Below are 12771 nucleotides of genomic sequence, written 5' to 3'. Positions count from 1 at the left end.
GAACGCTGTCGGGGCGGCAAACGCTGTTGGATCTGCGATCTGGCACGGTTCGATGACCAGGATCGGTTAAGTGATCTGGCTTGGCGAGGTAAGATCTGAAACGGTACTATGATCCGGTTCTAGTGCGGCGACTCAGTTTGGCCCGACGAACTAATTCGGCGATTAGCAGATCGATCTGGTTAACTAGTACGGGGATGTTGTAGTGAATCAGTTCGGCGATGTGGTTCGGACGAGATGAGCCATTCTGTGCAGAAGAAATAGTTTGACAATGTCGCAGCGAACCGGCCTGCCGAATCAGTTCGACGATGATACTTGGAAGAGTTCGGTGAAACATGGGACGGCTGGTTAAGTCGAAAAACGTCGATTCGGTGACTGCTGATTCGATAAATGCTGGTTCAACAATCTCCGGTTCGAGGAATCCGGTTTGGCGAATTTTCAGTTCAGCTGAATGCCAATTAATTAGACGCAGCCATGGTTCGTTGAATGCGCATTCGGTCCCTGTAGAGGGAGCAGACTGTTGCTGATTCCAAGCAGTAGTAAATAGCACTCAACATCGCAGCCAGATCTGGGGGAGGAGTAGTTTCCTACGCAGGAGTCCAGGAATCTGGTACAAACCAAGTAGACTAGAGACGCGCGAGGAGGCAGGAGCCCTGTCAGAAGTCGTAGCACGCTGATATCTATAATCGGAGCCCCGTTGAGTAGATCCATATTGATATCTGGAGGGGAACGAGCCGGAAGAAGACGCACATATGGAGACCCGACTAGAAATTCGGGGACAAGGAGGGGAAGTACCACAACGAGAATGATGATCCCTAGATCTTGAACCATAGGCAGCAGTCGATCGTGTACAGGAGATCAAGGTTGATGGGTCGAGTGCATAGAAGAGGAAGTCCCATGCTGACGAGAAGACGAAGTCCGAGGAGGTGACTTCGATCGAAGAACGGATCTCAACGAAGTAGATGGAGGCGTTGCTTAGTTGAATGCAAATGGGTTGAAGAGTGGCGCCCCGGCGGTGAAGTAGATCTACCAGGTCTATCAGGTGAACAAATCCCAAGGATAATAGGAGCCTGGTCCAAACGACTCGGTGAAAACCGTGTCAGTGCTGAGGAGACATGACTGTAGGATCAAGCAGAGTTCGGGGAAGTACACAGATGATCCGGAGAAGGGCGTTCCGTTGAATACCGCTTGGAAGAAAGCCGTATCGGCGAAAGTCGGTTCATCACATGTCGCTCCAGTGAAGTCTGTTGAGAAGACGATCGATCCGGAAAACGCTGAAGCGTGGACTGGCCTTTCGATGAGGATCGGTTCAGTGGTTTCGTAGAGAGCCGGTCTAATTCTGGGGAAGGTGGACAGTCCGGCAAAAGTCGATGTGGAGGGGAGCGGACAGGTGAAGCGTGATCCGGCGAACTGTGATTCGATCTGGCAGTCTTCGGCGAAGCAGAAGATCGAGGTAGCTGGATGCAAGACACACTTCTTTCCGCCGAATGGGAAGAAGACGGCGAAATAACCACTGACGAGCGTTGAGGCGAGGTAGACTGGTTCCTCTCATTAATGGATGAACGACAAGAGCGAGAGCGCGGCTTCTGCGCAGTCAGGCGTAGCGATCAGCTGATTCTTGTCCAGGTTGATAAGCCAGGTCGCCAAGATAACTGGTCTGGTGAACGAGAGACAGAGAACGTGGTTCGAAGGGCCCGCTGTGTAGAGGTCTCCTGAGGGGTGGTGGCGGTCTACCTGAGACGTGGTCGAAGATGAAGTGACTCGGGCTGGAACGTTGAGAGCTCAGCCGAATGTCTTCCAATAGGTAAGAATCTGACGACGCTCTCATGAAATCCTCTTCATTCAGTGAGGGGACTGTGACCGCCGAGCAGACAAAGTAGGACGCTAAAGCTTTCCTTCTTGGAGGGACTGGGTCCGTCAAGTGAAGCGGCATAAGGAGCCCTGTCAGCAACACGACGCAACACGGCGCAAACTCGAGTGTAGTCACCAAGTAAGAACCTTGCAATTATCGCTACGAGAGTCCCATTTACAGTGTCCCATACAGTCAATACAATATCCATGTGGATCACACGCGGAGAACGCTTATTACACCGGGAGCATTTTCCCTCTTCTATGGCTGGTCAACTTTCCCCATGTTGTAGACTAAGTTGAAACGTTGAGCAAAGTAACATACGTCCACACTCGTGTGCGACAAGAAAGAGAATGATGATTCGGAGATAGTCACGTGGGCAGCTAGTGGTGCATGCCGCATGCTTTGCATGAGAGCTAAGAAGCTGTCTTATAATGAGGGTAGCATGGAGTGCATGGGCAGATGGACAAGAGAGGCCTAAGGAAAAAAGTTTACATCATTCCACTCAGTGTCGAATCAAGAAAGAGAAGTGCATACCGTGAGATAGGATAAGTTTCAAAATTTCTTTAAAAAAGATTAAAGCACCATGAGATAAAGCTTGAGATGAGATGAAGAAGATGATCCCCAAATTTGAAAACAATCCAAACAATCAAGTTATTGGTTCAACAAAAATGTCTTCGGACTGGCAGTCTGGACGGAATTCCTTGGTACATTGTGTTACGATATACCCCAACCTTTTGAAGTCAGGGGTATAACAAAACCATCTTAAAAACCATATTAGAATATCTTGAAATGAAACATGAAGCTCATACAATAAGCGAGTGATAAATTGACATTGACATTTCGTCAACTTAATTGTACTTGATAATGCTTAACAGTTGAAGCCATTTGTGAGATAAAACACACATGATATACGAGTCAAGACCCGGTTATCCAGACCATATTCTGGAAAGTAGTAACAGGTGACCGTTAATGTTGTCTCAATAACACTAGGTCAAAAACATCATCTAACAGAAAGTTCAGTCACAAATTACATGCTAAGCATATTCTTTCCATTGACTGTGAGGAAAAGCATGGTAACTGCCTCCTTACCTGATGTTAGTGCAAGGCTTGACATATGGGAAGAAATATCCAATAGACTTGAGGGCATGAACTCTGCCGGAGCCTTGGAGTGATCTGGCTCAGCTGGAACCATGGCTGGCGAGGCATGGAGAGGATTTGAACCAAATACTGCTTGCCACTCTTGGGCAAATTCATCTTCTCCTGTTGATGGAGCATTGAGGATTTCATTGAGAAGGGTCATATCATCTTTCTCAACATCACTTTGTTCTAAATCTTCCGTCAACAAATCTTGGGAGCCTGCAATAACAATAAGCAAAAGGAGTGTCAATTGTGCTTTGCTAATTCCACATTAATGTCCTACTTGCCAAGTCCAAAAAGGGGAGGTGATTGCTTGGTTGGTTTGCTGTTTAACGCCGCACCCAGCAATATTCCAGATTTATGGGGTATGGTGACACTTGGTTTAAAGGGCAAGTTTTCACAAAATAAACCAGTTTGTCTTGCCTTTTTCAACATAAGAACCATTTATATGGTAGTTTCATAGCCCAAACAGTAGAGCTAACACAAGTAACTAATTTATTTTTGCATTGTATCGTTTCATATTTTGCACATTTACCAAGAGTTCTATTTCCATAATAAACACACCATGACTTATGTCCTTGCAATATGACATCATTGGTGGTTTTGTTGATGTTGCGGTTTCAATAAGTAATACATTGTTACAATGTTCTTTTTTATGCATACAGTGAAACCAAATTGTCTAACATTCAAATTGAGTTGAATGCCTATCCAGTAAATCTTCTTTCTGCAAATCCGAAACGTACATGCACTAGGTGTATGCTACTTTTCCAGATGAATTGAAAAATACATGTTCCTCTTAAATCCTCACTTTGATGGCGCAAAAATATCCAGGTCATCCCTGTTCTGTAATATATCCACACACTGTAGGGAGGACCAAATTGTATGTTGTAAAATCTAAATATGAAATATTTATAAGAAGAACTGACTTTCAAAAAAGGATATTAGTGATAACAGGTTTTCTTTTCATTTATTATCATTTATTTGTTTACTTAATATTTTTTTATCAAATCAGCAATGATCATTCTGAAATGTTGTCAACGGCCCCGGAATCACTATGAATTTTTTGGAAAATTCACAAACACGATCACTGAATTACACTTCCAGCCATATTGCATGGTGTTTACAAAAACATGTAACATGTTATGTTATGCATATTACATTTTGTATAATTCAAACTCAGCCTTCTTACATGAATCACTCAATTCCTCATACATTTTACAATAAAATGACAACAGTCTTTGTCAGCAAAAGTGAATGTAAAGGTGACATCAAGTGGAACAGATCAGAAATGAAAAGGAATACTGAGTTGGGAAAACAGCACTTGCTTGAAATGTAAGCAAAGTTCATATCTAACTTTGAGAGGTCTCTTCAGCTACTTGTTGCATACACTTGTTCATTAGTTTTAGAATGTACATGACAAGATCATCAAAGCAATAATCATAAGGGAAATAAAAATAGATGTACTGTCAGCTCTCGTTAATTCGACACTCATTAATCCGACAATCATGTTAATCCGACAAAAAATTTAGGGAACCAGTTAAAACAGTGAAAATTACTCTCGTTAATCCAACATTCTTGAATTCGGACTCCGACATACCAATCTAGCAACTGATTATTGTAAATACATTGTAAAAATATTCGTTAATCCGACAATCAACACAGCTGAAACAAACAATCACATGATCGGTAATTAGCATGTGCCTTACTGGCTGCTTGACACCCACGTCGGTGAACATCACACTTTCTAATTAGAAACACAAGATAATTAATTGAGACGATTTAATCAAGAAATAACAATGGATCACTAGATCTACCATTTCTGATATGCATGCAACAGTATGACGATCATGACATTTAGTAAACATTGATATTTTCACACAAATACATTAAACCGACATTCTCGTTAATCCGACATATTTCTCTTCAAACCACAAGTGTCGGATTAACGAGAGTTGACTGTATTTCAATGATTCCATACATTCAATTCATTACAGTTTCTGTCAAGCATGATGCTATGGCTAAGGCAAACTCATGCACAAGTAAAGGGTATTTTTGATCATTTCTGGCTATGGACCTTGGTTATATTGAAATCAAAAACAAAATAACAAGACACAGGTTGTGAGAATGTTTCTGATTACTTACATGTCACATTTATGCAACTTCAATTGGAAACTGTTTGGCAGTGGCCACAAGGACACAGCTGCTGTTAAGCAACGTGGTGGCTGACGCTACTGGCGATGACAAGAAACTGGGCAAGTGTTTTTAAAGGGCCACTGATCCACAGCGATTAATGTTTCCAGCCAACAGTCTAATTACGAAACCTAGCTGCAAACTGGTCAGTCCCTGTTCTCTCGACCATGAAGGACACGGGGACTGGGCTACTGCCCACCTTGGCAGAATTTCTTCAACCTAATCAGTGGGACATTAGGAAGGGTGGATGACCATCAGATGCCGTTATTTGAAAATATCCCCTACAGTTCTTGTCTGATTGTAATAAAGTATCCCAGCAGTGTAGGCTTTTTCAGATTTTCAAGTGTTTGGATGGTATAGCGACTGATCCAATTTGATCCTATTTCTGTGTTTTTTACCTCGATATTTAATCATGTAACACTATGGTGTCTATTACGTATGCTATGATATCAAAAACACACATTTGATATATTTGAATCCATAAACTAAACAACCCCACTTTGCCATTGCTAAAAAACATCTGAAATTTTACTGAGGTACTTAGGTATATACAGTTTTTAACTAAGTACACAGTAAATGCCTATACATGTATATATATTTCTTATGTAACAATGAAGTTCGACCCAGTTCGTATCCTCAAAACAGTGTCGGCCCATAAGTTGTGTTTTTTTTCAGACATTCAAACTTGCATGCAATACAGCGATTACTACTCTCTTGCTGTAACCCTTGTTTGGTGGTAAACCTACACGTTATTTGTCATCATTCACTTGATGGTCAGTTAATGAATTTATAACAGGTATAATTAGTGATAAAACCACTCAGATTACCCGACAAAGGTTCCCATTTGGCATTCCTTGTGTCTGGAGTAAATACTCACCATTATAAATTGAGGTCTGATGTGGCAAATGTATTACATCTTATGTAATATGCGCAAGGAAGTGCAGCAAGAGGAATTATCAGCTGAGTTTCAAAACAAACATTGATCAAAGGATTAACAGATAACACGCTGATTGATTAATTGCTTTTATCCTGCACAGCGGATTTGTCAAAAGGTAGTGTTTATGTATGTAGATTTACTAATCTAGACTGAATACTCCCTGTCTCTTTGTAAAAACAGCATCCTTCCTTCAAAGGATTAACAGCCAATACATTGATTGATTGCTCATTATTGGCTAACAAAATTATTTATTTAATGAATGGCGGACATCATGCAATTAGTTGCCAGGTGTGCTATCTTGGGTGACCAATGGGATACACCAATGTGAAAAACCTGAAACGATAGCTCACTTTTTCGCATATTAGACTGTTACAAGAGACATGACTTGGAACAGGATTCTTTGTCAGCTGCAGACTAATGGCATCTCATTCCTTTATGTGAATATTGATGGATACATTCCCCGAATAAGGTAATAGCCTGATATTGTTGCTATAACTTTAGTGTGTTTTAATTTTAATATTTGCATTTTGTTTTAATTTATTTGTTATGGCATTCAACAGAATCATTTTTTTTTACGTGAAGTGTAATGTGACACTAAATAAGACAACATACACTAGGTCGCACTAAGGGCGTGTGTGTGAAATATGATTCACGTTGGAAATCTATAAGATGTCTAGATATTACAGTCATGTTATAAATTCACTAAGTATAAGCAGATCGTGTGCAATTTATTAAATTTCAAAATACATACAAATATGATTATAAACTAATTTGGATTATAAGACAAAATATAAAGACGTACATTGACTTCGTTATTTCAGTCCTAACATTTTTTACCACTGGCAGATGGTTAAACTTAAAATGTTTTCATTTGTTATCACAACGATGCAATTTAATACAACATTCAGATTGACTAGTAGTGAACCCAAGCTCACTACTCTCCCCAAGACTCTCCATGTACTTAGTTAGCCTTACTTTCAAACAATGCTATTATATCAGGCTTCTCACCAAATTCAAGGTCAAACTACTTCTTAAATCAAATTCTACATCCATTTACGTTAACATATTTATAAAGTCAACATTACTATGAAATCAAAATTTTACATCAAAATCAGCATTTTTATCAAAGTGAATATTTTGTTTTTAAGAAACCAAATTATTCATCACAGTCTACATAATTTTACAACAAAATCAAGATTATCCAGTGAAAAAGATTTCATCTTTGTTATAAGTCTATACTTATACTATCAATTACGCATGAGGGTGGCGCAGCAGAGGTAACAAACCAGTCAGGAATTCTGGGATATCATCTGGGTACTCATGTGAGAAAAACAATAACAAAAGCAACAACCAGTCCACGGAAACATGCAGGCTGACATGCTGAAATCTTCAAAGTGTTGTCGTGACCTTGAAAATTATTGGAAGGTCACCAAAATGGACTGGGCCCTGCGCCTTCCCTATATGAAGCTTAGTGTCAAATATGAAGAAAATCCAGTGAACGGTTCTTGGGATATCTTGCTGACAAGGGTAAAATGTTAAAGTCCCCCTGATGACCTTGAAATGAAGGTCAAGGTCACCAAACCTGACTGGGACCTTTCTTATACTGTGATGAACCTAGGTACAACATATGAAAAGAATCCAGTCAATGGTTCTTAAGATATTCCAATTCATACGTAAATACATACGGACGGACGGACAGACGGAGCTTAATACTCTATCCCCCGCTTCGCACTAAATGCGCGGCGGGGGATAACAAAACTCAAACTTAGATGTGACTTTTCCATCATTAGAACCCTGATATCATATAATAAACTCCTACAGCCAAACTGTCATGTGTTTTTGTTAGTGATTAGTGTTTTTACAACATGAAAGGTCTAGGATAGAATATGTTGGTTTCTTTGTAGGTAAATCAAGCCCTGAATATAATTAATAATAATAATAATGCACTTGTATAGCACCTAATTTCCAACCGGTGGCTGCTCAGTAGCGCTTCACAAGGTTAAAAAATAAGAATAAAATAAACAGAGTTATTGGTTGAAGAGATAGGTTTTCAAGTCATGGCAAAATGACTGGACAGAGTCCGCAGATTTAATATGTAGGCTGTTCCACAAAGTTGGAGCCACAACAGAAAAAGCCTGGCTAGCTAACTTTGTCCTCGGAAAGGGTACACAGAGCTGGTGTTGACCAGATGAGCAGAGTCTGCGAGCAGGGAGATAGGGAGTGAGGAGATCCTTCAGATAGGCTGGAGCAGTGTCACAGTGGAGGGCAGAAAAGCAGATAGTCAGGATCGTGAAGGATATATGCTGTTTGATGGGTAGCCAGTGCAGAATTGGAGTGATGCGTTCATGTAGTCGAGTGCGGGTTATGAGGCAGACTGCTTTGTTCTGAACTCTCAGGAGATGTGAGATAATGCCAGAGAGAAGAGAGTTGCAATAGTCCAGATTGGACGAGACGGAAGAATGAATCAACGTTTTGCAGGTATCAGAGTCCAAATATTTTTGGATTCTACCGATGATGTGGAGCTTGAAATTGGTGGTTCTTGCTGTCTAGAGTGCCTGTGCTTTGCCTGACATGCATTTGTCCATTTCAACTCCAAGATTCTTGAGTGAGGATGACAGAGTTACAGAAGATGTTCCCACCAGTAGTCTCGTACTGTCAACCTTGTTTTGCTGTTGGGGTGTTCCTATGACCATAAACTCAGTTTTACCACTGTTGAGCTTTAGAACATTAGCTGACATCCAGTCCTGGATGCACTTGATGCATATCTGTAGTTGGTTGACTCCATCCTGGATTCTTTTATGCTGTATGCCAATGTACATTTGCTGATCATCTGCATAGCTGTGGAAGTTGAATGAATGCTGACAAATTATGCTTCCTAGAGGCTGCATGTACATCGAAAAGAGGACAGGACCCAGCACAGATCCTTGTGGATCTCCACGCTTCAGGTCCCTAGGATCAGAACAGACTCTGTCAATCTGTACGCTCATAGATCTCTTGTCAAGGTAAGATTCCAACCAAGCTAGAACTGTGCCTGCTACGCCAAAGGTGTGCTTGAGGGGGGATAGCAAAATGCAATGGTCCACAGTGTCAAAAGCCGCAGACAGATCCAACAGCACAAGCAAAACTTCCTGTTTGTCCAAAGATAGGAGGACGTCGTTGTACACCCTCAGTAAAGCAGTTTCTGTCAAATGGGATTTTCTGTAGGCAGATTGAAAAGGTTCCTGGATATCATGTTTGGATACATGTTTATTGAGTTGCTTCAAGACTAGGGCTCTCACGAGTCTGGGACTCGAGTACTCGAGTACCCGACAATTTGGATGCTTATCTAAACACCAACATTCAAGCATACACATGGCTGTTCCACCTTCCAATCTACGAATAATTCAACATGTATATATGTGAATCTAAACGTTCTTGAATAAAGCAATTGATGTTCAATTTCAATGGAAGCATCTATTACCTTGTTATTATTGCAAACAACATGTGAAGGCAGTGTAAGTGTCACGGTGACGCAGTTCTACGCAATCAATAATGTGATCAATATTCATGAGCTGGGCCGGTGATACCTTTTTTTACTTGTAAATGCTGTAATATGATTGAAACCAATCAATGTACTTCTCTTCTCATATTAGCAACTTTTAAACATTCACCTTGAGGATAAGTGACATAATCAATTAACCTTTATCATGGTTAAATTGCGGCAAAACATGTGCGCAAGCTGGAAGATATTTAGACAAAGCATTGATTGATTGATGCTGCATCGGATAATCTTGTAAAGATGGATCGACTAAGGAACTTAAGAATAAATTATGTAAAACACGATTGGTGTTCATTTGAGACTTCTTATAGTGAAAACGTTTTGGTTTCAAACTAAAGACTAAGCATTTACTGAGTAACACTACCCGGTACACTGAATTTCTTCTTCCAAAACTCTGCTGAACGGAGATCACGTCAATGGTATATATTGTGATTAAAACTTTAACTATTTTAGGATTTAGGTCTCCAAGTGTGAATGTTATCTAGAATGCTTGTGTATGTGTTGATTGTTGAATATGTAACACTGAAATACGCTGGATAAGAACGACTGAATATCTATGTAGAAAACAAGTTGAACAACAAGAGTGAAGACTAATTGTATCAAATTGTTTGTTTAATGATTTTAATGCAAGAAGGCAAGAACACAAGGCCTAGTTTTAAAGAACATGGCTTATTACAGTATCTTCACCTTTTAATGCGTTTCGTAGATTCTAGTTTAGGAATATGATTGCGTCTGCAGTCTCCAGACACAAGACAGCCCGTTGTTTAGTAATGGTGAGTCCGGCAACAGAGAAGGCGCACTCAGATGGAACACTGGTTCCAGGTATACAGAGATACCTCTTGGCAAGTGGTGCTATACGTGGGAACAGGTTCTCATTCTCCCGCCACCAAGATAGCGATAGAGACTTCAAAGTAGACCTTTCTCTCATGGTAGACGCCAAATGCCGTTGGAAATTCCTCACTACACAGAGCTTCTGTTGCTGAAACAAGAGATTTCAGTGCTATGACAAGCTGATCCACCAACGTCCAGTGGTTGTCCTTTAAGTCTAGGTGTTTGTGTTTCTTGAGAAGGGGATCACAAAGCACTGCAACAATGTCACCATGCAAGAGGGACAGCCGGTCAAGCAGAAACGCGTCGCAACATAGGTGATGACATGTTTGGGGGTTTTTCCAATTTTTTTCTGATGACTTTCGAGAAACTCTGTTGCCATTGTCGACTTTGCAAAGAAGGCCACAAGTGTGTGTGCATGCATTAACATGTTTTCAATGCCAGGTACCTTGAACCCATCATTAACAGCAAATTGCAGTGTGTGGGCAAAACAGCGAACATGGGGATAGCCAGCCGTTTTTGCTGCAGCTGCCATATTTGAAGCATTGTCAGTTGTAATGCCAGACACTGTTTTGATACCAAATTCCTCCTGAATTGATTTAGAGTTATCTCCCCTGTGAGTCCTTGAGTCCATTCAACTGGACTCGAGTCCTGCTTTACCCCGACTCGGCCCCGAGTACCCGAGTACTCGTGAGAGCCCTATTCAAGACCACTTTCTCCATTGTTTTAGAAAGAAATGGAAGGTTTGATACGGGTCTGTGGTTGTTGAGTTCCAGAGGATCCAGAGAAGGTTTATTGAGTAAAGGCATCACGAACGCCTGCTTGAAACAGTGAGGTACTATACCAGAGTCAAGAGAGCTGTTGATCACAGAACATGCTGCTGTCGTCACTACCGGCAAGCACTGACGTAATAACTATGTTGGCACTGGATCAAGTTGGCACAATTTGCATGGGGCCTCTTGAACAAGCTTAATGAAATCTGATCCACAAATATGGTAGAAATGATAAAGTCCTAAACCGTGAAATTTACTTTCATACATCAAAGGGTCCTGATGTGATTGTTGTCTGGTAACTTCTTGACCAGGGAAAACAACTGTTTGGAGTTGTGCTTATTTTGACTAATACTGTCTTTGATGTGGACTAACTTGGATTTATTAACAAGCTAATTAACTGTATTACAAGCATGCTGGAATATTTGCCTGTGAACTTCCAGTTTGGTACTTCGCCAGGTCTTTTCTGCCCGACGCCGTTCATGTTTTGCTTTGAGAATATCCTTAGTAATCCAAACTGAGTTTGGTCGATGACAATTCTTGCACTTTTCTTTGGAGCGTCAAGATCAAGAACTTCAGACAATACATCATTGTATGCTGTAGCCTTATTATCCACACTGTGTGCACATGTTGACGTGGAATCTAAACCTGGTCTGCTCAAGAAACACTCACTGACGTCACTGACAAATCTGTCGACATCAATTTCACGTGTCTTCCGGTATGTAACACATTTCCGTAATGGTCCAGACTTCTGTAGATTAAGGGAGATAAACACACTAAAGTTGTCAGTGATCAACGAAACTATGACATTATTTGACTTGGTGATGACGAGATCAAGTGTATGGCCACTCTTATGTGTGGGTGACGATACATGTTGGGTCAGTCCTGCAGCGAACAGAATATCCGTCAAGTTTTATATGCATATAGAACAATACTTAACAGAAAACCTTTACTGAAAGGTATTCATTAGATATAAATTAATACACAAAGTATGAACATGATTAAATATAATACACTTGTAATATTCTAAATCACCTAAATATCAAACCATACATACTTTGTCACATAAGCTAAACCATAAATAATTACCTCTTTTGAAACAATGTTTTATCTAAAAGCCATACACAATGCTCAATAAAAATGCCATGTTTTTGTAGCAAAAGCAAGAGGCAAGCTTTTGTGAAAACATGAACCAAATTTTTAAACTAAGATGTTTATATAAGTAACAGTTTGTGGTTTGCATAAAGATGTGCTGTAAATATATTTGTTGTGTTATTCCATGTGCTCCAAGACATCATAATGGAACTAAACCATGTCTGAAATGTGCTGTAGACATTATAATACAATGGTTATGTGCTGTCAAACATAACAATGGTACAATGTTTTATTTGGTATTTCTAATCTTCAATATACTGTTGCAGAATTTGAGGGCAAAACTTCAGGTTTTAATCAGGTTGTTCCAATTCCTCAAGAATGAGGCAGGAGATTAGGCATAAATTGGCTCAGACTATAATGATACAGC

General features: G+C 40.4%; 1 protein-coding gene across 3 annotated transcripts in view; it reads right to left on the bottom strand.

Moving 5' to 3' along the window:
- The window catches only part of LOC124288794 (islet cell autoantigen 1-like), a 171103-nt gene that overhangs the window by 46883 nt on the left and 111449 nt on the right, over positions 1 to 12771 (bottom strand). For all 3 annotated transcript variants that reach the window (XM_046725323.1, XM_046725322.1, XM_046725325.1), the window contains one exon: positions 2939 to 3205. In XM_046725323.1, coding sequence (XP_046581279.1) covers positions 2939 to 3205 — 267 coding nt within the window. The remainder of the gene's footprint in view (positions 1 to 2938; positions 3206 to 12771) is intronic.

The sequence above is a fragment of the Haliotis rubra genome, unplaced genomic scaffold (assembly GCF_003918875.1).
Source record: "Haliotis rubra isolate DU_JTF1 unplaced genomic scaffold, ASM391887v1 Scf425, whole genome shotgun sequence".
Classification (NCBI taxonomy): Eukaryota; Metazoa; Mollusca; class Gastropoda; order Lepetellida; family Haliotidae; genus Haliotis; species Haliotis rubra.
The sequence above is the reverse complement of the archived record's forward strand: the minus strand, read 5'-3'. Positions and strand labels throughout refer to the sequence as shown.